This window comes from Equus quagga, chromosome 12 (assembly GCF_021613505.1).
Source record: "Equus quagga isolate Etosha38 chromosome 12, UCLA_HA_Equagga_1.0, whole genome shotgun sequence".
In the NCBI taxonomy this organism is placed as follows: Eukaryota; Metazoa; Chordata; class Mammalia; order Perissodactyla; family Equidae; genus Equus; species Equus quagga.
Genome location: NC_060278.1, coordinates 62951469 through 62977273, shown reverse-complemented (window position 1 = coordinate 62977273; position 25805 = coordinate 62951469). Strand labels below are relative to the sequence as shown.

General features: G+C 43.9%; 1 protein-coding gene across 8 annotated transcripts in view; it reads left to right on the top strand.

Moving 5' to 3' along the window:
• Positions 1–25805, top strand: part of NINL (ninein like) — a 133883-nt gene that overhangs the window by 26883 nt on the left and 81195 nt on the right. For 2 of the 8 annotated variants that reach the window (XM_046678535.1, XM_046678536.1), the window contains exons 1-2: positions 19481–19632; positions 21809–22002. In XM_046678535.1, the coding sequence (XP_046534491.1) occupies positions 19575–19632; positions 21809–22002 (252 nt within the window). In that variant the 5' untranslated portion in view covers positions 19481–19574. Of the gene's footprint in view, positions 1–19477; positions 19633–19932; positions 20076–21808; positions 22003–25805 lie in introns of those variants that run through there. The other 6 variants (XM_046678534.1, XM_046678533.1, XM_046678531.1 and 3 more) reach the window with 5 other exon arrangements.

The following is a 25805-nucleotide window of genomic DNA, read 5'->3' as shown; positions in this document are numbered from 1 at the left end:
GGACTCCCAGCCTCCAGAGCTGTGAGGGGATGAGTTTCAGTTGTTGAAGCCACCCCGCCTGTGCTGTGTGCTTATGGAATGAGCAAGCTGATGCAGTCTGCTAAGTGGAAAGTCATGTGTCCTTGTACTTGGTTTGTATTTCTCTTCTGACGAATGCAGTTAAGCGTCTCTTCACACATTTAAGAGCTATTTGTATTTTCTTGTATATAGTCTAGTTCCTTTGCTAGATTACTTAGGATGTCTTTTTCATTATTGATTTTAGGAGCTCTTTATTAAGGGAATCGGCCTTTTGTCTGTAATTTGCATTGAATTTTTTTGTTTGCCATTTATCTTCTGACTTTATTCTTTCCAACATAGAAATTTTGACTTTTATGTAGTCAGACTGCCCACTCTCTTAAGGATGATGCAAAAGCTACATTTTATTGTGGTTCTTTTTGTGTGTGTGAGGAAGATTGCCCTTGAGCTGACATCTTTTGCCAGTCTTCCTCTTTTTGCTTGAGGAAGATTGTCACTGAGCTAACGTCTGTGCCAATCTTCCTCTACTTTGTATGTGGGACGCAGCCACAGCATGGCTTGACGAGTGGTGCTAGGTCCGTGCCTGGGATCCGAACCTGTGAACCCTGGGCTGCTAAAGCGGAGTGTGTGAACTTAACCACTATGGTACCAGGCCAGCCCCATTATTCTGATTTCTTTTATGGACTAAGTTATTCTGGTTTAAATTTCTGATTCTTCTGGAATTTACTTTGCTGAAAAGAAGATAGGCATCCAAATTTATTTTGTTACATATGGCTAATCAATTTTTTGACAGCGTTTTCTTGATAAATTATTTTCTGCTTTGATATACAGCATCATCTTTATCACATGCTGGATTTCTGTGTATATCTTTGTCTGTTTTTAGATATCTTCTGTTCTGTTTCTGTTCGATGGCTCTTTTTCTCTGGACTTACACCAATACTACCTTGTTTAAATTACTACAGCTTTGTAACTGTTTTAATATTTGTTAAGGTTAGTTCCCTCTTATTATTCTTCTTTTTCAGAAATATCCTGGCTATTCTGCTTACATACTCTTTGAACCTTAGAATCAATTTGTTTATTATGCCAAAATACCCCGTTGGTATTTTTACTGGATACGCATGAAATGTACAGATGAAGCAGACTTGATATTTGTGTAAGGAGCCTCCCTGTGCAGGAACGTGGTGCGTCTTTCCGTTTGTTAAAGTCTTTCGTGTGTGGCTTTCTGGAACATTAAAAAATTCTTCATATAGATCTTGCACATTTCTTAAGCTCATTTCTGTGTATTTATTTTAATATAAATAGGATTTTTCTTCATTGTATCTACTAGCTGGTTATTATTTGACTATAGGAGTGAAGGCTATTAAGTTTTTTCTTATTAATTTTATACTCAGATTAGCGAATAGTTTTCATTTAGATAACAAAATGTTTGCTAATAAATTCAGTCTTTTAAAAATATTGGCAACCAATGTCGCAGTGAATGCAGAGCTCTGGGGAGTCTGGCAGCATTGGTCCTTGTCAGATCATGAAGACTGTCAGAAACTTAAGAAGAAGGACTCAGTGGGGCTGGCAGGCTGGGTTACAGGGGAGTCTCCAGCTTCCTTGTCGTCTGCATTGTCCTTCCCCGTTCTTAATGTGGATAATTGACCTTGTTCTGGTATTAGCTGAAGTTCCATCGCAGTCAGTGCCGAGGAGTGTGTGGCGGCTGTCTCCTCTCCATCTGCTCCCAGATTGCCACCCCCCAGCTGGCTCCAGCATAGAGCTCTGCAGCCTCCGTGAGAAGTAACCAGGCAACGATGTTATACTTCGCCACATTATGGAATTCAGTCCCATAATGGCATGTAGGTATAAAAAGCACACACTTCAAAAACCAGCTCTACAGGGAGTAAAAAAACTCAAATATTCATGAATACCAACTTTGTCTTATTTTTGCAGACAGGTGTTACTGTGAGCAGTTTCAGCTTATCTGATAGTTTTCGTCTTTATGTCTTCATGGATTTCTAAAACTAATGACTCGCCTGTATTAAGTCGAACGGGTGTACCATGCACAAATCAGTTTTCCTTTTCCTGGGCTATATTTTCATACCCAACCAGACTCTCCCACTGCAGCACAAACTGGAAGTCTCCGGATGCGACCAGAGGGGCCAGGCTCTGCCCTAGACCAAGCTTCCATCCGGCACACAGCTGGATCCTCTCACTGCTGGCAGCAGCATCTCCACCCCAAGTCCTGTGTCAAATCAAATCGCATTTTCAGTGCTCTCCTCATTTACATCTATTTCTGCCTTCGAATCTTGGTGGCAAAATCCTTGCTACTAAAATACTAATTTCAAGAGGGTAGCTTCTGGAACCGGCTTATAGGAGGAGCTTAGGAAATACTTGTTGCATAAATCTTTCCTAATAAAATCTTCTACTTTCTTTTCTTCCATACATAAAGGGTGAAATACATATTCTCAAAAACTGTTAGCCCATATTAGTCAGCTTGGGCTCCCATAGTAAAGTCCCACAGACTGGCTGGTCAACAACACAAGTTTACTTTCTCACCATTTTGGAGACTGGAAGTCTGAGATCAGGCTGTCACCGTGGCTGGTTTCTGGTGAGGGCTGTCCCCTTGGGTTGCAGACAGCTGCCTTCTTGCCATGTGCTCACATGCCTCCCCTTTGTGCACATGGGGGGAGAGCTCTCTGATGTCTCTTCTTATAAGGACGTTAATCCTGTTGAATTAGGGCCCCACTCTTATGACCTTATTTCACTTTAATTACCTCCCTAAAGGACCCATCTCAAATACAGCCACATTGGGGGTTAGGTTTTTAACATATGTATTTGGGGGGACACAAACATTCAATTCCTAATAATATCTTAGCCACTTTACTTGGTAAGCGTGTTTTGTAAAAGTGCATGGTCTAGTGCACATAAGGTGATGACTGCAGAAGTTAGCTCTGGAATCTTTAGGAAGATGGAGAGTTGAACCTGGAAGACGCCGTCTCCAACTACAATGTTCCTTACATGCAGGGTATTTGAATATTCTTAACTATCACAGTTTTCTCAAGAGCTCTTTTGGGTTTTTAGAAGACTTTTAAGGACAAGTCCATAGCATTCTGCTGAGTTTAATTAGGGTATTTCAGAGTCACTTTTATTCTTTTTATTTTTCCATAAAGGTTACAGCTAAAATATGATTCATTTTTAGATGTTTTGTTAAGTGTCTTTCATTTTCCCCCTCTTTTGGGCAATGTCCAACTTTGTAGTGTCTTTGAGAAGCAACTTCAGGCTGAGTGATGTGTATCCAGCCTGAACACGAGGTTTGTGCGTTCTTTGTTCTCTCAGCAAATACACTGGGGCGTATGAAGGAACCAGAGCTGTGGGATCTTGATAGATAGTTTTACATAAAATACTCGTAATGTGTGTTGTTAGAAGTCATCTTGGGGAAAAGAAGTGGCTTTGGGAAAAAAGTTTGCGGGTTTTTTTTTCCTAAATGCTTCTGAGGCCTTCTTGTTTCTCAATTAGGCCATTTATTTTATTTACTCTTTTGGGGCACGTCTTTCTTCAGACTCTATCATGCCTGCAGGAATCTGCCACAAAATAGGTACTTGGCATGCCGTGGTTCAGTGAGGTGAGTGTGGCAGGTTGGCATTTCTAACACTTTCCCTCTTAGCTGTGTGAACTTGAAGTGTAATGTACGTAAGAAAAAAGTACACGGATAACAATGGATTGTCACAGTGAACACACCTGTGTAACCACTATCCTGGTCAAAAATACAATATTCTGGAACCCCAGAAACCCCCCATGTCCATTCTCCTATTCATTATCTCCTCTCTGCTCTTCACTATCTTAACTTCTAACACCATAGATTAATTTTTCCTCCTTTTGAATTTAATGTAAATGGAATCATACAGTATGTCTGGCTTCTTTCATTGTGTCTTTGGGATTCAGATTGTTGTCATGTGGCTCCTTTCTTATTACCATTGCTTTATAGTTTTCCAGAGTGTGCCACAAATTATTTTACTATTGATGGACATTTGGATTTTTTCTAGTTTTTGGCTACTATGAATAATGTTGCCTAAGAAAGCATGTCTTTTGGTGCACAAATCATGCGTTTCTCCTGAGTATATACCTAGGAGCTGAAGTGCCATGTCATCGGATAGGTACGTATTTAACTTTGGTAGATAGTACTAAACAAGTTTTTATGCCAATTAAACCCCCACTAGCAAGAATTTGAGCATTCCAGTTGCTTTATGTCCTCACTAACACTTGATATGATCTCTCTTTTATGTTTTAGCCAATGGTGTGGTATACTGAGAAAGCTTTAACTGCTTCTCTCCCCCAAAGCCCTGATTTGTAGCAATTGCCAATTGCTGTGGTGTAAATACTCCTGCCAGGGCAGATTTCAAGCTACCAAAATGATGTCATTGAAACAGAAATGAACAGAGGTGTGCGTAATCATCTCTCACTAGTCAGTGTGAGCAGCTCTAGCCACCTCTGATTTAGCCATTGATGTCTTTTGATAGCCATCCCCATCTAAGATGGGAGAAGAGGACAGTGGGAAGTCACTGAGGTGCTGTTCCTTGGTCCTTGAGCTCTATACAATTATAAGCATCAGCAGAGACTTACAGTGGGTAGAGGGTCTCAGATTAAGCCAGGGAAGCTGCCACACATACTTTGAATGGCAGGGAAGATGGTGCCATCAGAAACGATTGCCTTTGCACCCTGCCTGTGTGCTTGTATGCTCCATTTTCCTCTTCCAGCCTACTGAGAAAAATCTCTCCTCCTGTATGTTCATATAAAGGATGTCAGTTCCTCATCTGTAAAATGGGATGATTGATTGGTGCTCTCTGGGACTTCCTTCTTTTTTTTTTTTTTTTTTTTTAAAGATTTTATTTTTTCCTTTTTCTCCCCAAAGCCCCCCGGTACATAGTTGTGTATTCTTCGTTGTGGGTTCCTCTAGTTGTGGCATGTGGGACGCTGCCTCAGCGTGGTGTGAGGAGCAGTGCCATGTCCGCGCCCAGGATTCGAACCGACGAAACACTGGGCCTCCTGCAGCGGAGCGCGCGAACTTAACCACTCGGCCACGGGGCCAGCCCCTCTGGGACTTCCTTCTGACTGCTATTCTGTAACATTATCCTCAGATTGGAGGGTCACAGGCAAACTAAGAAAGCAGTTATCTAGGGGCAATTTGGATTGAATAACAAGGTTAGAGAAAACATTCAGTAAGGGTCCACGTGAGGAAAACAGCTAGGGTGTATCTTGGCTGCCGAACCAGCTCAGTGTTAAAAATTCAAGTTTATACTTAACAGAGATAATGAGTTCTATCACTCATCGCCTTGGTGATGGTTAATATCTATCTGCTATTTCAACAAATGCAGCCTGAAGACAGATTTGTTTATGTAAAAACTCATCGTGTTGAGGGAGATTGGGCAGCAGTGATTAGACTGAATAAAAGTTATTTTGGGGGTGCTCAGGAACCAGAAGTCTGTTTTAGCAAATGCCTTTCCACTGTACTCACCTTGGTTTCTTCTGGAGGAAAAGCTTTCTGTCGCTGCTTATTTTATGCAAATGCCGTTTAATATTTGGGTAGAACTGAGAGAGTTGAGTTTAGGAATTTTCATGTAAAAAATAAAGACTCCAGCATGTTGATCGAGAGCAAGGCAACTTCTCACAAGGACACGTGCACCTGAAACAGACACCTAGCTCTGGGGCTAGAGGCGGCTTCTGAAGTTTCCACAGACCCCGCTTTTCTCTAACTCACGCAGGTTCTTCATGCCAGAGCAGCCTTTCAGTGAAGGCGGGGTAAGCACTGATCTGCTTTTTAATGTCTGCATTGTGTTATTTCCTTGAACGTTAATTCATTACTTTTACTGCAATTTGAGAAGTAGTAAAGAGTAAACTAATGAAATATTTTAGGATCCACTGTGCTCCATAGTTTATGGTCTAAAAACAGATTTTACTGTGGACTCATTAGCCCTGTATCCCAATGTTATGTTGTTATGTGGCTGCTGGTGGCGCCAGTGTCATGGCTTGCAGGGGCCACTTAGCATCACTTTTTCCCATCCAAATTCCATATGTCAAATCACGGCCAGCCGGCTGGTCAACAGGCAGAGGCGAGAATATCTGTGAGTTAGATGAGTGAGGCTTTGTTCTCACTGCTGGGCAGGGTTATCTCGTACATCTTCCATGCCAGCATTTGCCAATGGTGGCTGCCTGGGCACGGTTCTAAGAATCCCGAAATCTGTGGTCGTTACTCGTGACACTGTGCTGTACTGACTGACTCAGCTTATGTGTGAAGAATACTGTACCCACTTTTAAAGTGAATTCAAGTTAACCGTTTTCTCTTCAATAGAGAATTTCCAAAGTTGAAGGAGTCTTTGTAATCATCTGATTTAATGCCCTCATTTTACACAGGAGGAAACTGAGACCCAGGCAGCTAGTAACAGAGTCAGGCTGAGGTGTTTGCTCCTTTTTTTTTTTTTTTTTAGATTTTATTTTTCCTTTTTTCTCCCCAAAGCCCCCGGGTGCATAGTTGTGTATTTTTAGTTGTGGGTCCTTCTAGTTGTGGCATGTGGGACCCTGCCTCAGCATGGCCTGATGAGTGATGCCATATGCTTCAAAGCGGCGAAACCCTGGGCCGAGGAAGTGGAGTGCGCGAACTTAACCACTCGGCCACAGGGCTGGCCCTGTTGGGCCTTTTTTGACCTGACTGTGCTGTGCTGCCTCTGACAGGGTGGTTGTTTCCTGTGCTTTAATGAACGCACATGTGTGTTCCATCATCACACCTGATTTCAGACTTGGGAGCAGAGAACATTTCTGTCTCTTGTATTCCACTGGATTATCTAGGATTTACATAGAATAGCTATTGAGTAATTGCTTATTCTTTCAAAAAGCTGCTTGTCAATGAAAGCTATAATAAAATACCATTTTTCCCCATCAGATTGGGAATAAGTTTGATAACATGTTGTGTTGCTCGGGGATGGAGAAACAGGCACACTCGTACATTGCTGCTAGGACTGTGTAGGGGTGTAACTCCTGTGGAAGGCATTTTAACAATATCTGTCAAAATTGAGAACATGCTTGTGACCCAGAGGTTCCACTTACAGGAATTTATCCCTCAGAGGCAGTTCCTTGGAGCATTGTTTATAATAACTAAAGATTAGAAACAATGTAAGTGTCCATCAGCAGGAGACTGGTTGAATACATTATGCACATTCATAAAATGGGGCAACAGGTGCATCTAAGGGGGGGTCATGTGGCAGAATTGGGGCTGATCACAGCTGTGGCAACAGAGGAGACTGATGGCTGCAGCTCTCAGAGCCTCTAGAATAAAAATACCATAGACTGGGGGGCTTCAACGACAGACATTTACTTCTCAGAGTTCTGGAAGCTGGAAGTCCAAGATCAAAGTGTCGGCAGATTCAGTGTCTGGTGATGACCTTCTTGCTAGTTCGTAGGTGGCTGTCATCTTGCTGTATCCTTACATGGTGGAAGTGGTGAGAGAGCTTCTGGGGGTCTCTGTATGAGAGCACTGATACCATTCCTGAGGGTTTCACCCACATGACCTAATCACCTCCCAGAGGCTCCGCCTCCTCCTACCATCACGTTGGGAGTTGGGGTTTCAGCAGTGATTTTAGGGGGACACAAACGTGCAGTCTATAACATCTATCCTTTCACCACTGAAGGACAGTCTTGGCTGCTTTCAAGTTTTGGCAATTATAAATAAAGCTGCTGTAAAGATCCACGTGCAGGTTTTTGTGTGTACATACGTTTTTAACTCTTTTGAGTATATACCAAGGAGCATGATTGCTGGATTGTTTTGTAAGAGTATGTTTAGTTTTGTAAGAAATTACCAAACTGTTTCTCAAAGTGGCTGTATCATTTTTCATCTCCACCAGCAGTCATTGAGAGTTTCTTTTGCTCCATATCCTCACTAGCATTTGGTTTTGTTAGTGTTTTGGATTTTGGCCATTCTAACAGTTGTGTAATGGTGTCTCATTGTTTTATTTGCAGTCCCCTAATGGCACATAATATAATGTTGAGTGTCTTTTCGTGTGCTTATTTACCATTTCTTACATGAGATGTCTTTTCAGACCTTTTCTCCATTATTTATTCAGGTTTTCATTTTCAAGAGCTCTTTGTATATTTTAGGTAACAGACCCTTTTCAGACATGTCTTTTGCAAATATTTTCTCCCAGTCTGTGGCTTGTCTTTTCCTTCTCTCAACAATGTCTTTTCCAGAGCAACAGGTTTTAATTTTAAAGAAGTCTACCTTATCAATTATTTCTGTCATGAATTGTGCCTTTGGCATCGTCACTCCACTTGGTTAGCTTAGTAGTCGGCTAATGATGGGACAGAGATTTCCTTAACACCCGGAACCGGTGACTCTCGGCGTCTGCCGAGGGGTTCTGTGTTCGTGTTGGAGCGTGCCTTCAGTACCCAGCCAGGAGTTGACAGCTCTGCCTTTGCCTTCACTTCTGGCTTGTGTGCAGCCCCAGGTCACTCAGAAGTGATAGCCTAGGGCTTTCTCAGGTCTTTCCTGAGCATGTGCACAGCACTCTGCATGTGCGTGGCCTTCTGGATCCAAGGAATAAGAGCTTTTCAGAATCTCTACAAACGTCTCATGCCTCAGCTTTTTCTTTCAAGTTTTTTGGTTAGTGTATTGTTTGCTCCAACTGTTGCCTGTTGCCTTGGGCTGCTGTGATGTTAAAACTTGAAAGTCACCCCTGGGATGAGGCTCTTAGCACTGGACAGATTCTAGTGAGGTCAGATAAAGACAAGCCTTTTAGGTAGGTTTGTCAGGGAACCACTGGACAGGTCAAATGATGATTCTTCTTCGGGGTGAGCCTTTGAAGCAGCTGCAGCTCTGTTCTGCCCCCTCTGGCCCTGGGAATGCAGGCTCTCATTTTTCAGTCTACTGCTGAGCTGGGCAGTGGGTGACGGAACTAGGGTAAGTTAAAATGCTGAAAAGCTCGCTGCTTTTACCAAGATTCAGCTGTTTTCCTTGACTGAATGCTCCTCAGGTTGCTGCAAGCTTTTGGTTAATTCCAGAGATCAATTGTCCATTGATTCTGACAATTTTTTCCAATTTTTCTGTGGCTTTTATGGAGAGGTGAACTTTTGGAGGATCTTAATCTGCCGTTTGCCCTGATGGCACTCTGCTGCTTGGCTTTTGAGTCAAGAATAGTTTCTGATAACGGCGATGCTGTTTCTCAGAGGCTCCCTGGTTGGATTGGCAGAGCCCACCCGGTCACATGTGTCTGGCTTTACAAAGGGGCAGGCTGTGCAAAAGCCCAGACAGGTGGGTCTTTCGATTGTCTTCAGCAGATCGTTTAGATTGGTTCTGGTATGAAACTTATGTTGAAGAGTCATTTGAGGGGTTGACCTTCCAAGAGAGCTTGGCCCCCTGGGCAGCTCTCGTGGTACTTCCTCAGAGGTGTTTGGATAGTAAAAGCTGATGGGACACATACTGCAGGCAAGCAACTTGCTATGTGCTCGATTTTATGGTATTTGGCCACTTTGGCAGGTGCTCTGTGGGTGTCATCTTTGGTGTAGTGTGTGAAAATTACCCTGCACTGGTAAGTGGGGGGGAGGGGGGGGTGTCGGGTGATGGGTCCGGTAAACTCCCCGTGTGGAGCAGCTCTGAGAGCGTGCAGGGCCCGCCAGGAGAGTGCAGCCGGTGAGGGGACTCACACTGACAGCAGGCAGAGGGTGCTTGCAGTCTTGGGTGGCTGAAATGTCACACCTGGAAATGTTTCATTTGCTCTCAGAGTTTCATTTGTAGTTATTACTGGTATTCCCTGCCCTATAACTTTTTAACAGCTGTTTATTTTGCTATGATTATAAACTCACAGGATGTTGCAGAGATAGTACATGGATTCCCATTGACCCTCAGGCAGCTTCTCCCAGTGCGGACGTCTTACATAGCTAGAGTACAAAATCAGAACCCAGACGTTGACGTTGGTACGGTATTAAATGGACTACAGAAACCTTATCAGTTTTCACCACTTTTTACATGCAGCCTTTGTGTACGTGTGTCTGTGTAGTTCTGTACAGTTGTATCCATGTATAGATTCATGTAATGACCACCACACTCGAGATACAGAACTGGTCTATCACAATAAAAGACCTGTCTTATGCTACCTAGCATTTTATATTCGCACACATCCCTCTTGTCATCCGCTAACTTTTTGTATTATAACCTTTATTGAGATATTATTTGTATGTGGTAACAATTCACCCAGTTAAAGTGTACGGTTCACAGAGTTGTGTAGCCATCACCACAACCAATTTTAGAACATTTATGCCACCCCACAATGATACTCCGTATCCATTAGCAGTCACCCTCCCTTTTTCCCCAAATGCCCCAACCACAGGCAATCACTAATTTACTTTCTTTCTCTATAGATTTGCCTATTCTGGACTTTTAAATGAAATCACACTATATGTGGTCTGTTGGCGACTGGCTTGTTTCACTTAGTGTGTTTGTGAGGTTCATCCATGTTGTAGGAGTATCAGTACTTGATTTTTTAAATTTCCGAATAACATTCCATTGTATGGACATGCCATGCTTTACTTATCTATTCAGTTGATGGACATTTGGGTTATTTCCACTTTGGGGCTATAATGAATGATGCTGCTATGAACATTTGTATACAAGTTTTTGTGTGGATGTGTGTTCCCATTTCTTTTGCGTGTGTACCTAGGAATGGAGTTACTGGGTCATATGGTAACTCTATGTTTGACTTTCTCATGAAGTGCCACACTATTTTCCACAGTTACTGCACTATTTTACATTGCCACCAGCAGTGTATGGGGTTTCCAGTTTTTCCACATCCTCCCTAGCACGTGCTATTACCTGTCTTTTTTGTTATAGCTGGCCTAGTGGGGGTGAAGTGGTATCTCATTGTTGTTTTGATTTTGCATTTCCCTGATGGCCAGTGAGGTTGAGCGTCTTTGGCCATTTAGATATATTCTTTGCAGAAATATCTATTCAGATCTTTTGCCCATTTTTTAATTGGGTTACTTTTGCTTTTATTATGGAGCTATAGGAGTTCTTTATATATTCTAAATACAAATCCCTTGTGAGATAGAGAATTTGCAAGTATTTTCTCTCTTTTCATTTTCTTGATAGTGTCCTTTGCATTAAAAAAAGTTTTACCTATGTTCATTGCAGCATTATACACAATAGCCAAGACTTGGAAGCAACCTAGGTGCCCGTCAAGGGACGAATGGATAAAGAAGATGTGGTATTTATACACGATGGAATACCACTCAGCCATAAGAAATGATGAAATCTGGCCGTTTGTGACAACATGGATGGTCCTTGAGGGTATTATGCTGAGTGAAATTAGTCGGAGGGAGAAAGTCAAATACCGTATGATCTCACTCATAAATAGAAGATAAAAACAACGACGAACAAATACATAGCATTGGAGATTGGATTGGTGGTTACCATGGGGGAAGGGGGAGGGCAAAAGGGGCGATTAGGCTCACATGTGAGGGGATGGTCTATAATTACTTTTTGGGTGGTGAACATGATGTAATCTACACAGAATTCGAAATATATTATGATGTACATCGGAAAAAAAGTAAATAAAATTTTAAAAAGTTTTAAATTTTGATGAAGTCCAGTTTATCTGTTTTTTTCTTTTGTTGCTTGTGCTTTTGGTGTCATATCTAATCAAAGATATGGCATTGCCTAATCGAAGATCATGAAGATTTACTTCTATGTTTTCTTCTAGGAGTTTTATGGTTTTAGCTCTTACATTTGTGTCTTTGATCCATTCTGAGTTAATTTTTCTATGTGATGTGAGGTGGGTGGGGGTGCAACTTTGTTCTTTTGCATGTGGATATCCAAATATTCTAGCTGTTTTTCGAAAGCTATTTTTGCAGTGTGTATTCTTCATTGTGTGTGGTGTCTGAAGTTCCTGACAAAGGTTTCCACAAAAGAGAAAAGTGGCAGCAAGGTCTGCTCTGCTGGAACCCAAGGACTGGCTTCAATATTTTATCAGGGTTGGAACATCTTTCCAGATAGAGAATGAGCCAATCCAGAATGGCTCCCTGGGTCCTGTTCGTTCTGGGTTTCACAGGTTTGCAAGGAGGGCCTTCTTGGGAATTGTCTCCCATGGCCGGGATGCTCTGGGTCTGCAAATATCAGCACACCTAGCTTCTGAGAGACCATGATTGTCTTCCCTATCCTCAGTAGCCAGCGAGTTTCTAGGGGCACAGATTAAATTCCCTCATCAATTAAATGCAAACCGATACCTTGCTCCGTAGGCCTCCAGAGGGCTGTGTTGTCCTCAGAGTGCTGGCCAGCGCATCTGTCTTGGGGCCAGTATGCAGTTTGTTTGGGGGCAGGTTTTTCTCCCCAGGATGAAAATAGGGTTTTGCTTGACAAGAAAATTTATTATTTGTCACAACCACTTTGCTGGGAGGCCTGCATTTGGGCCTGTGAGTAGGCCTGGGGGCCACCAGGAGCAAGCCAGGCACCAGGTGGGCCGCACGCTAGACAAATGGATCCCTGTGGGAGTGTTACAGGGGAGGGGGTGTTTTCGCTTCCGTCCTCAGGCACAGGCCTTGGAGGTTCCACAGCAGACGCCTCGTTAATGCCCGGTGGGCTCCCGGCTGGGCAGGGCCAGGTCTCACATGAGGGTCCTGTAATTTAGGTGGACTGCTTTTCCAGAGAGGGAGGGAGAGAGGGGCAGTTTTGCAGTGAGGCGTTTCTAGAAACAGGATTTGAGCAGCATGAAGACTGGGAACCTGGGAACCAGTGTGTGGGCACAGTAATTCTGTGCTGTCAGTGATGGTAGTATCCTGAGCGCTCAGGATGAGCGACACTGCCTGTCACTCTACTACCTGGCGTGTCCTGTAACCTTCCCATGCCCTCAGCAGCCCAGCAAAGGAGGGGTTCTAGACCCAATTTGACAGAAGCTGTGACTTGCCCAGAGCCCCTCCAGGCTGGGATTCTGCCGCCTGTCAGTGAGTGTGGGGAAAGGGCCCTGGGTCACCTTAGTCAGGAAGGCAGCCTTGCCAGTGTCTCAGTTCGTTTAGGGCTGCCTTTGCATGGCTTAGAAAGCTGCTGATGCTGTAAACGTTCGCAGGAAACCATTGGCCCCTCTCTGTTTATAAACCTCTCGGTGGCCCGAGGCTGCTCCCTGGACTCCTCTCCTGCACTGTTTTCAGGGAATCGCACGCCCAGAGGCTTGAGGTGCAGATTGGGCTTCAGCACTCCTTTAAGGGGGTTGACCCCGACCCCATCACTTCATTGTCCTTTTTGATAACATGTATTAAGTCCGTGCCTGACAATGAAAGGCAAAGCTGACTTCGTTTGATTAAATACTGAAAGCTTGTGCAGCAGGAGCCAGTGTGATCTGAGAGCCCCTGCCTGTGGGCATCTTTTGTCACCACCTGTTTGTCTGAGTCTGCAAGCACCCCTGCCCAGACAGCGGCCACCCCAGTTGGCCAGCCGCAGGTGGACAGGCCGAGCAACCATGCCTCTCCTGCTGGAGGTGCCTGGGGCCGTGTGCTGTTTACTGTCTACACCAGGCCCAGCGTCCTTGGCATTCTTCCCCCAGAGGAAGCTTGGGTGAACTGAGAGAACTCAGAAAGCAAATGTAGTGCAACTCATTTTGTGGGGAAAGTGAAAAGATGCTCTGTAGCATTTCTGCAGAGCTGGGTCTCTGCAAGTCAGATGGCAGCAGTAGACACTCAGGCCTGGGATAACAGGCCTGCCCATGTCGGGCACTGGCACTGCTGGAGGGAGGCCTTTCAGAACGTCGCAGAAGAGCAGTAGCAGGCTGGGGGTACTCGTAAGGTTTAGCTGCTTCTCTCAGAGGAAGAAAGCTGAAGAAAACTCCAGCTTCCCTCAGCTTAGCAGTCATCCCAGTCAGAGGACAGTGCCTGGGGGGAAGGCCACACAGACTGTCACTGCTCTGGACTCTTGTTTTGAACGGTGACCCGGTGTTTGTGCTCCAGTCCATCTTGCGGGGTTTGGGTGGCCGGAGCTCTCCCAGTGCAGGCTAGTCACCAGGGTCTCAAGCCAGGGCCTCTTCGCTCTGATAGCCCCAACACCCACCCCAGGACTTCAGGAGGGCACATGGCAGAAGTGGTCGCGATGTGTGCTTGTCTGACTCCTGTCTGGAGTGTGGCATGGAGGCCTGTGAGATACCACTCTGGGCAAAACGGGGCAGAGTGCTGAGGCACCTGCGTCACTCCTGAACTTTGTAAGGCATGTCACTGCCCCGTCACCTCCCAGAACCCCCAGCCCTGCAGCAGCCCAGGCTGTAACCTCAGCCCAGGCAGTGCCTCCACCAGAGGCTTCCCTGTCACCCGTGGAGTGTGGGGTTGCCTGGCTGCCATACCACATGTGCCTGCAGCACAGTCACATTTCCATTCTTGTGCCAAGTTTGGCTTTATAGAGGTTAACGTTTTCTTGAGTTGTGCTTATTTGCTTTTTAATGTACTTATCCTTGTTTTTTTCCAGATGCTCCTTCAGCTCTGTCAGAAGCTTCTCCATCTGTTTACAGATGGTCAGATGCACACAGGACCTGCTGGTTCCCCATTTGTCTGCATTGCATGCGGTGCCTTCTGGCCCTGCCCCAGGGCTGCCCTCCTAAATCAGCCTCCAGCGCTTGTGTGGGATCCAGATCGCAGATCCTGCATCTTCCTCTTTCTTGCTCAGTCCCTCATTTTGCTGAAGTACATGTTCTGGGAGCTTCCGGATGCAGCGGAAAGCTGTCTTCCCTCAGGATGTTGGAGGCTTCCTTTCTGTCGTCTAACTCTCAGTTTTGCTGCCCAGAGTCCACGTGAGCCGTGCCGTGGCCTGGTGCTGAGAGCATGGGGCTGCTCTTCTCTCTCTGCGCACTCTCAGGACCTGTTTGTTTTGTTTCTTCTGAAATTTCATGAGGATGTGCTTGGTGTGGCTGTTTATTATTTGTTGTCCCAAGTGGTGGGACTCTGCCTTCTGTCTGCGTGTTAAGTCTGCATTACCCAGTAATCTGTGTCCCTTCGACTGGTTTCCTTCCTGGGCTTGTAGAGGCTGCCTGGAGTCTGGGGATTGATCATTTTCTTAAGGAAAGAGAAAATCCAGGGGCTGGACCCATGGCCGAGTGGTTAAGTTTGTGCACTCTGTTTCAGCGGCCCAGGGTTTCGCTGGCTGGGATCCTGGGTGCAGACACGGCACCACTCATCAGGCCATGCTGAGGCAGCGTCCCTCATGCCACAACTAGAGGGACCCACATCTAAGATGTGCAACTATGTACCAGGGGGATTTGGGGAGAAAAAGGAAAAATAAAATCTTAAGGGAAAAAGAATGGAAAGAGAAAATCCAGATAAAAGTGCCATAGAACAGAGCCACCAAATTTTGAACTTTTTTCTTGTTAAAAATTTTTCTTTCTTATTTTTAGATTGTCAATTGTGGTAAAAAAAACATATAATATAAAATTTACCCTCTTAACCATTTTTAAATATACAGTTCAGTAGTGCTAACTATATTCACATTGTTGTGTAACAGATCTCTAGAACTTTCTCATCTTGCAGAACCGAAACTTGATACCCATCAAACAGCTCCTCCCGTTCTCCCCTCCCGCCAGCCCCTGGCAGCCACCATTATACTTTCTGCCTTCATAATTTTGACTGCTCTAGATATCTTATATAAGTGGAATCGTACAGTATTTGTTCTTTTGTGACTGGCTTATTTTACTTAGCCATCCTCAAGGTTCATCCATGTTGTAGCATGTGACAAGATTTCCTTCCCCTTTTTTTTTTTGATGGAGAAGATTGACCCTGAGCTAATATCCATTTCCAATCTTCTTCTTTTTGCTTGAGGAATATTATCCTGAGCTAACATCCATGCCCATCTTCCTCTATTTTATATGTGGGACGCCCCCACAGCATGGCTTGATAAGTGGTAGGTAGGTCCCTGCCTGGGATCCAAACCTGCAAACCCCGGGCCACCAAAGCGGAGCACAGGAACTTAACCACTAAGCCACTGGGCCGGCCCCTCTTTCCTTTTTAAGGCTGAATAATATTCCATTGTATGATTGTATCACTTTTTTTTTTTAATCTATTCATTTTTTGATGGACATTTAGACTGTTTCCACCTCTTGGCTGTTGAAATAATGCTGCAGTGAACATGGGAGAATGCAAATATCTCTTTGAGATTCTGCTTTCAATTCTTTTGGATAAATACCAAGAAGTGGAATAGCTGGATCATACGGTAATTCTATTTTTAGTTTCTTGAGGAACCTCCGTACTGTTTTCCATAGCAGTTGCACCATTTTACTTCCCCACCAACAGTGCACAACTCTTCCACTTTCTCTCCATCATCACCGATATTGTTGTTTTCTGGATTTTTTTTTTTTTTTTTAAAGATTTTATTTTTTCCTTTTTCTCCCCAAAGCCCCCCAGTACATAGTTGTATATTCTTCGTTGTGGGTCCTTCTTGTTGTGGCATGTGGGACGCTGCCTCAGCGTGGTCTGACGAGCAGTGCCATGTCTGCGCCCAGGATTCGAACCAACGAAACACTGGGCCGCCTGCAGCGGAGCGTGCGAACTTAACCACTCGGCCACGGGGCCAGCCCCTTTTTTTTTTTTTTTTTAAAGATTTTATTGGATTTTTTATATATAGTGGCCATCCTAATGGATGTGAGATAATATCTCATGGTGGTTTTGATTTGCATTTCTCTAATGATTAGTGATGTTGAGCATCTTCATATGCTGGTTGGCATTTGTATATCTTCTTTGGAGAAATGTCTTTGTCCTTTTTTAAATAAGGTTACTTGTTTTTTGTTGTTGTGTTGTAGGAGTTCTTTATATGTTCTGGCTATTAACACCTTATCATTATCAGATATATTATTTGCACTTGTTTTTTTTCCATTCAGTGTGTAGCTTGCCTTTTCACTCTGTTGGTTATTTTCTTTGATTTGCAGAAGTTCTTAAGTTTGACAGAGTGCCATTTTTCTATTTTTGCTTTTGTAGCCTGTGCCTTTGGTGTCATATCCAAGAAATCATTGCCAAATCTAACATCATGGAGCTTTTCCTCTGTGTTTTCTTCTAAGAGTTTTGTAGTTTTAGAGCTTACATTTAGGTCTTGAATCCAATGTGGGTTAATTTTGGTATATGGTGTCTATGTATTTTTATATATAGTAAATAGTATATAATTTTTGTGTGTATGGTAGGGGTCAGATTTCATTCTTTTGCTTGTGCATATCCAGTTTTCCAGCACCACTTGTTGAAGAGACTCTTTTCTCCTCATTGTGTGGTGAAAGATCATTTCACTGTATATATGAGGGTTTATTTCTGGGCTCTCTATTCTGTTCCATTGGTTTGTGTCTCTCTCTTTATGCTAGTACCACACTGTTTTGATTACTATATGAGATTGATTTTTAATTTCCTTGTCTTTTCTTCCTCATTTTTAAAATCTCTTTATTGTTTAGATCCACTTTATAGAAGATTTCCTTGTCTTTATCTTCAGCCTTGCCATTGAATTTTTCATGCAGCTGTAATATGTCAATGTCCAAGAAACCCCCCTTGGCGTCTTATCATTCCTTTCTTCCAGCGGTCTGTTTTGTTTCTTGATTTTATTGATTTTCCTTTATCTCTCTGTGGATATTAGTTTCTCTCTGTGTACCTGCATGTGTGTCTTGGTTAAGTGTCACCTTTACTCCCCTCTCCTCTCCTGCATGTACCCCCCACCACCCCAATCACTGCCTTCAGATTCCTGTGAATGGAATGTGTGTGTGTGTGAACGCTGGAGTTCTGAGCCCACGTTCAGGCTTCTGCATCATTTCTGAGACCTTCCACAATTCCATGGTGTTATGAGTTTCTCAGGTATTGTCAGTCATGCCTTTTTCTGGGACTCCTGAATCCTGGGGAAGCCACTTGAATCAGCGTGACTTCTCTGCCGTGGTCGTTGGGTGTCAGCGGATCCTGGGCCGGGTTTTCCAGGTGCAGGTGGCCTTGGCTTTGGGGCCTTGGAGTTTTTCCAAGCCTTCCTGGCCGGAGTTTCTAGCTGTCTCACCACTGAGGTTTGTCATGTGGTATTTGAGAGGCCATAGAAAGACCACTCACATTCCAGGGCTGGAGGATGGCAGATTCATCAGTTGTGCGTGAATAGAGTCAGTGCCTACTTTTTCCCATTATTTTGAAAATATAGCTGGACATTTCCTTGGATGGGGGTTAGGAAATATCCTAGCAAACCATGACTGAAAGATCTGTTTTTGCCTGCCCTGTTGAGTGGCTGTGCCTGAATCACCCTAACTGCCAGTCCCTGGATGGCACCTGCTTTCTTGGAGCAGTGTCTCAGATTCACGAAGATGAGGGGAAGGAGAGGAAAAGAGTGCTTCTGAATGGCGGGGAACTTGACTCTGGAGTTGAGCGAAGCTGGGTGTAAGCGAGGCGACGCGGGGCCGAGTGTGCGGGGCCTGCCCTGCATCCCTCCTAACCTGGAGTCAGTGGGGCAGACAAGCAAGTTTTTTCAAGGGGGGCTGGCTCATCATTGTTCCTGGGAGGGGCCCCTCCAGTGCCCTTTAACCTTCAGCCTCCGCACCTGAATTCTGCCCAGTTCTGGATTCTTCAGGCAGGAGTTCAGACAGGTGTGCCGTGTGTCCAGCAGGTCCTGTGTGGTGTGGGAGCGCATGAAGGTTTGCTGGGCCTCGGTTTTCCAGATCTCTCCTCTGTGATAGTGCAGATATTGAGAAGGTTCTTGAGTTTACTTGGACCCCCAGGGAATGCCCCCACCTCCTAGGTGAAGTGCCCTAGAATGCCACACCCACCCTTCCCCTGCTTGTCCCATCCTAGCCTAGACCTGGGGTCCTGGGAGCAGCAGCCCTGAGATTAAATGGACCCATAATGCCAGTAACCTTACCTTTGAAATAGTAAATCGCACCATCATGTATTGCTATTGCTTAAATGGGTTTGTTAAAGAACATTGGGCTTAAAAATGTAAACTAAGGGGCTGGCCACGTGGCTGAGTGGTTAAGTGTGCATGCTGTGCTTCAGGGGCCCAGGGTTTAACCAGTTCGGATCCCTGGTGCAGACATGGCACCACTCTTCAGGCCATGCTGAGGTGGCGTCCCATATAGCACAACCAGAAGGGTCTACAACTAGGCTAGACAACTGTGTACTTTGTGGGGGAGAAGAAGAAGAAGAAAGGAAGATGGGCAACAGCTGTTAGCTCAGGTGCCAATCTTTAAAAAAAAAAGTAAATTGAAAATATTTCTGCCATTTGAGGCAGTTGGAAGGGTACACCACAAGCCTTCTGCACTGAAGGCGGCTCTGAGGATGCAGGAGGTGCTGGCAGGAGCCTGTCTGGGGTGCCTGTCTGGCTTGCGGCTGAGAGGATGGGTGGTGTGTGGAGCTCGGGAGGACTGTGGCAGTCACTGCCTCCTGGCTTTGGGTCTGTAGATGGCATCCAGCGTTTGAGGTTTTAGCCTGTTCTCCATTTACGTTTTCTGTTTTCCCTCCCACCTCCACAGGGCCCTGCTTCACGCTGGCTGCCACGTTCCCCCTTCCTGATGTGTGTCTCCTCCCAGGAAGACGTCCTCTCGGAAGAGGGTCTCTAGAGACTGTCATAACCTGGCATGTGGGAGGAGCCTAGGGGAGCGCTGGGTGCTCTGCGCCTGCGTCTGGCGGACAGAGGTGGCCTGTTTGTTCTGCTTCCTTGAGATGTGCTCCCAGCACTCGGCCTCCTACAAAGCGGGGGTGGGGAGGGATGTCTTTTCAGAACCTGAATCTGTTTGCGTTTTAGTGAGGTCGGGTGTTCTCGGCAGCCTTGCTCCGTAGGCACATTTTGGGTACACTGGGTATTCTGCTAGGAGCTGATGAAGACAGTGGCCTGAGAGGGACCCGTCCTGGGTCCTGTGGGAGCAGGGGCTGTTCAAAGGGTTCGTGCTGCTTTTCCCTGCTGGGTGATTCTTCCTGTGGTCTTTTTACTCTTAGTCATGTGGGAATTGAAGTTCCTCCTGTTTTCAGGAAATCCCAGCTCAGCCCCAAAAGTGTGAATCTTGTCACCAAGGAAAAGAGGTGGGAGCAGCGAGGGCTCCTGACAGCCCCAGGCCTGGGGGACCGGCAGGCGTTGGCAGGTGGGCTTGAGCACAGCTCTTGTGGGTGATGTGGCCCATCCTCGTTTAGGTCTTGTTGCCTCTGCAGTCCCAGCAGACTCAGCAGTTTGTTTATTCCTTTGTGCCTCTCCTTGTTCCAAAAAGGGTCTGAGGCGGTGGGCTGTGGACCTCAGCCCACACGAACCGATTTGTTCACCTTCCGCCTCGATATTGGCTGGTGTTAGAGCTGATCAGCAGCTGTTAAAGTAAGAGCTCAGATGAGGCCTCTTGCCTTCTAAGACCGCAGTGAAAGATATCACTATCAGGATTCTACTCAGTGTCTATTTTTTGTGTCGCTGATTCCGTTCTCTTCCTGAGTAATGATGTCCATGCACGGTTTCCATTTAGGGGTTGATGTGAACAGGTTTCGGTATTTTATATGGTTCTGGTGCTGACGCAGACCTCCCTGCACCGTGTGGGTGCTACATGCTTTCCATGTTTCAGTAACACTTTCTAGTTATGAAATGTTTTGCTTCTTAGAAATTTTTGAGGGATATAAGAATATATAAAATAGGAAATATGTGTGTAATACAGTAAAATCATCTCTTACCATTTTAGTGTATTTTTTTCTTTGTTTTCATTTTTTTGAATGCATTTTCCTCCAGAAAGTTGCAGAAGTTTCTTGATAGAACTGTTATAAGGTATAAGTGAATTATTATATGGAAAGTGACCACTGAGTATATTACCTATTTTATTATAAACACTTTTTATTCTGCCTTGATATTTTTTTATCAACTACGCTTCCTATGCTCTTAAATGTTCTTCAGAAATGTGGTTTTCAAGACTATTTACTATTTTGCCATGTACATACGCTATAATTTAGCAAACTATTTTTCTTTTGTTGGATATTTCAGGTTATTTTCTTTTCTTTTTGTAAATAATACTTTGATGAACTCATATCTTTGTTTATAGTTCTGTTTCCTTAAATATAAGGAATTTCATGTATATGAAGTAATTAGATCAGGTAATTAAAATATTTCAAATTTTCTTGATATATAGACAAGGTACCCTTCAGAAACATCTACTAACTGTCACATCCTCCAGGTGTGAGAGTCTCCTTTTTACAGTAGGCTCAGCATTGAAGATTTTTATTCTTGATAATTTGACAGTCAAATAGTATCTTGGTTTTAATTTAAACATTTTAGATGGTTATTAGCCATATGTTTTTCTTCTTTTGTGTTGTTTATTAATATCCTCTGTATATTTTTATCAGTTTGCATTCTTTCATATAAGCACTTTTATTTAGTAAAATTTTTACTATTTATTTTAGTATTTGTAAGTAAATACTTGTATTTGTAAGAAAAAAACATAATTGTGTATGTATAGAGAAAAATTAAAATGTATATTTGCCAAAATATTAATAATGATTTTCTTAGGTGATGAAGTTTTGAATGATTTTGGTTCTCCTTATACTTAGCTCTGTTTTTCTCATTATTGTGTAATAGATTTTCTTTTTTTACAGAACAAAGAAATGCTGGTTCTTGTGAACAATAACTGGCTCCCTAGTAACATGTTTCTGGTCCATTCTGCGAAGGTGGAGCTGGTCTCTCCCAGCCTCACTGAACACTGAGGGGCTCCGGCTGCCTCTTCCTGCATGCCCCCCTCCTGCCCTGTACCCGGCCACGCTGCCTGGCTCCTGGGAACACTGGAAGAGTGTGTGAGGTGTGGCAGTAAAAATGTACTGGTTTTTTTCTTTTTTCCCCTGGCATGTCCAGCCTGCTATGGGATGGACGACGACGAAGAGAAACACTATGTTTCACAGCTCAGGGAAATCTATAGCAGCTGTGACACCACTGGGACAGGCTTTCTGGACCAGGAGGAGCTGACCCAACTCTGCTTTAAGCTTCATCTGGAAAAGCAGCTGCCCCTCCTCCTGCAAACACTTCTCGGAAATGACCACTTTGCCAGGGTGGGTATTTGACTTCATTCTCCTAAAGAAAAACACACAGTACTATAGTGGGCTACTCTGGGCATTTGAGAAATATCAGTTGACTAAAAATACTCCTCAAAGGGAAGTTATTGGGAAATGGAATGTTGTTTTTCCTTCTATGTGATACCTACATTGTAGAAAGAATTTCCTTAATATTACTTTTTTTAGCATAGTAACTTCCAGAGATTTTATTTTGTTTCATTTTTCCAGAAAGGTGTGTTGACGAAAATAATCCATAACCAATCTATAAATGAAAATTTGGGAGAGTTTATTCTAAGCTAAAATGTGAGGACCATGGCCTGGGGCCTTTCTGCCCCAAGGAAGAAAGGGCACCAAAGAAGTGGGGTGTACAGAGTGGTTATATACCCCCAGAGAGGATGTTTCACATAGGATTGAAATGTCCTTTTACAATAGTCACGAGACTGCTCTGTCAGCACAGTGATTGATGGGAACAGCAGGTAGATCTGCTGTCTCAGTGGACACAGCAGGGTGGCAGGTCTGTTGTCTCGAGCTGGGTGATCACAGGTGAGCTGGGTGGTCAAAGGTGAGTGCAGCAATCAGTTCCTAGTCCAAGGAAAGATGCTTATCCTTAAGGAAATGCCAATGTGGGGGTGGGGAGTTGCACCTTTATCTTAAGGCCATTTGTTCTTGCCACAGTAAATGTTTAAAGCAGATATACAATGCATGCTTGATGGCCATGTCAGGCCCTTTTGGAGAAACAAAGTCAGACCGAATTAGATTTACACCAAATGGCTTCCTCATATACTCCAATATATCGTATTGCTTGCCATTTCTATTTGTCAGGTGGTGTGATTTGTTGGGAGGGGGATTAGTATGGGTGGGTGGCATGTGGTTCTGTGGGCAACTCACACACTGGTAAGTCATTCAGAGACAGACAGCTTCAAAGTACCTCAAGGACAGATGGTCTTGTAAAATTACACAGCTTGAAGTTCGTCTAGCAGCAGCTGGACAAAAAAGTTGCACCCTACTTTTGGAGGAACAAAGGGTCCCTGTGTGGAGGTGTCCTGTGATGTCGTTTGGCCATATGAATGCAGAGTTTTTTCCTCTAGGAGATTCAGTCATCCAGAATGGTGATCTAGAACCTAGGCTACAACCTGCTCTCCTGATTGAAACACTAAGAAGCACCTCCCGCCTTGCTTCTACTTCCTAAACGTGGCCAGATGTTAACATGTTAGTGCTGAGAGCAGTGCCTGTTATTTTGTTGGTCATCTTAACTTTGAAGGAAGAGCAGTTTTTCCACAGGACTCAATAAAACTCTTCATTCTGAATGAGAAAAAAGATCCTGCCTATAAATTTCACCAAATTGGCTCCTGGGCAAAAACAAATGAAGAAAAACAACAAAACCCCCTCACTGCTGGCATAGGGAAAGAGGCTGGGCGAGTTGGACCTCTTGTTACTGCCCCAAAGCTTGGACTGCCTGTGTTGCTGGTGCCTGTCAGTAGGTGCTGTCACTCCCTCGTGGAGAACTCTGCCTCAGTTAAACCAGCCATGCCCTTTCTCTGTCTCTAATTTATTCTGTTCTGCTTTTGTTTTTTGGTTTTTTTAATGGAGTTAAGAATCAGATGTGTGGGTTTTTTCTAATTTATTTTTTGGGGGGTCGTAATAGTTTGTAACTGTGAAATTTTGGTTGTATGTTATTATTGGTCGGGCACCATATAAGTGCGCCCCTTCACCCCTTGTGCCCACCCCATCCCCCTTTTCTCTGGTATCCACTAACTGCTCTTGTTATCCATAGTTTATGTTCCACAAATAAGTGAAATCAGATGTGTTCGTCCCTCTCCCTCTGGCTTATTTCATTTAATATAATGCTCTCAAGGTCCATCCATGTTGTTGCAAATAGGATGATTTTGTCTTTTTTTATGACTGAGTAATATTCCATTGTGTATATACCACATCTTTATCCAGTCCTCAGTCCATGGGCACTGGGGTTGCTTCCATGTCTTGGCTATTGTGAATAATGCTGCAGTGAACACAGGGGTGCATGTGTCTCTTTGTATTGTTGATTTCAAGTTCTTCAGATAAATACCCAGTAGTCGGATAGCTGAGTCGTGAGGTATTTCTGTTTTTAATTTTTTGAGAAATCTCCATACTGTTTTCCATAGTGGCTGCACCAGTTTGCATCCCCACCACCAGTGGATGAGGGTTCCTTTTCTCCACAACCTCTCCAACATTTGTTTTTTGTCTTGGTGATTATAGCCATTCTAACAGGTGTAACGTGATATCTTAGTGTAGTTTTGATTTGCATTTCCCTGATGATCGGTGATGTTGAGCATCTTTTCATGTGCCTATTGGCCATCTGTATATCTTCTTTGGGAAAATGTCTGTTCATGTCCTCTGCCCAATTTTTGATTGGGTTGTTTATTTTTTTGTAGTTCAGTTGTATGAGTTCTTTATATATTATGGAGATTAACTCTTTGTCAGATATATGATTTACAAATATGTTCTCCCAGTTGGTGGGTTGTTATTTCATTTTGATCTTTGTTTCCTGGGCCTTCCAGAAGCTCTTTAGTCTGATGAAGTCCCACTTGTTTATTTTTTGCTTTGTTTCCCTTGTCCGAGTAGACATGGTATTCGTAAAGGTCCTTCTAAGTCCAATGTCACAGAGTGTACTGCCTGTATTTCTTCCAGAAGTTTTGTGGTTTCAGGTCTTACCTTCAAGTCTTTGGTCCATTTTGAGTCTGTTTTTGTATATGAAGAAAGACAGTGGCCTACTTTCATTCTTTTGCATGTGAGAATCAGATGTGTTTTTTACAGATAATGTTCTAGCCCCTTCTGATGTCACCTAGAATTGTATTTGGGACCTAGATGAGCAAAAGGCACATTTGTGAAAATCAACACTGTTTATTTAAGCAGTATAAACAGATGATCTGGTTTTCTTGATTATTTTTGACAGTGTAGAAAATTCAAAACCAAAAGAATAAGTTTTGGGCCCAGATTCAAATTGCATGTTCTCGTGGTCAGAGAAACCATATCGTTTCCACACATTTCTCCACTCTATGCTTTGTATGTGTAGAAAAAGTGTAAGATTTGGAAACTTCAAATTATAACAGGAAAAAAAGATTAGTATTGGAATATCAGCAAAGAGAAAAATGGAATTGAGTCGTTTGAGGTTTCTGACTTCCCCCATGTCACCCGCATCCTGAAAAGCGATTTCTCTGAGTGGTAATTCCTTCCAGAAGCTGGGGGCTTCTCTGAACACGTTCATAAGGAGTGATGTTAGAAGGAGAGCAGACACCCACGGGCAGTGACAGGAGCCTGGCCATTTCTGGTTAACGCTCACTCTTGGCAGAGCTCTGCTGCTTCCCACAGACAGGGCAGAGTTCACACAGCCTTCATTTAGGTGGAACATTCTCTAGGTGTTTTAGAGGAAGCCAGTATCAAGCTAGAAATATCCAGATAATTGTTCCTGTTTTCTACAACCAGAATCCAAATGGTGGAGATTTCAGGAAGTTTGTTTTTGTTTTTGTTTTTTTTGAGGAAGATTAGCCCTGAGCTAACATCTGTGCCCATCTTCCGCTACTTTATACGTGGGACGCCTACCACAGCATGGCTTGCTATGCGGTGCCATGTCCTTACCCGGGATCCAAACTCGTGAACCCTGGGCTGCCGAAGCAGAACATGTGCACTTAGCTGCTGTGCCACCGGGCTGGCCCCTCAGGAAGTTTTGAAGAAAATCCAGATAAATTCTTTATCTAGGAGAATGGATTGGCTTTTAAGTTCCAATACTACATGTCCAGTTTCCTTGTAGTAACTAAAATATG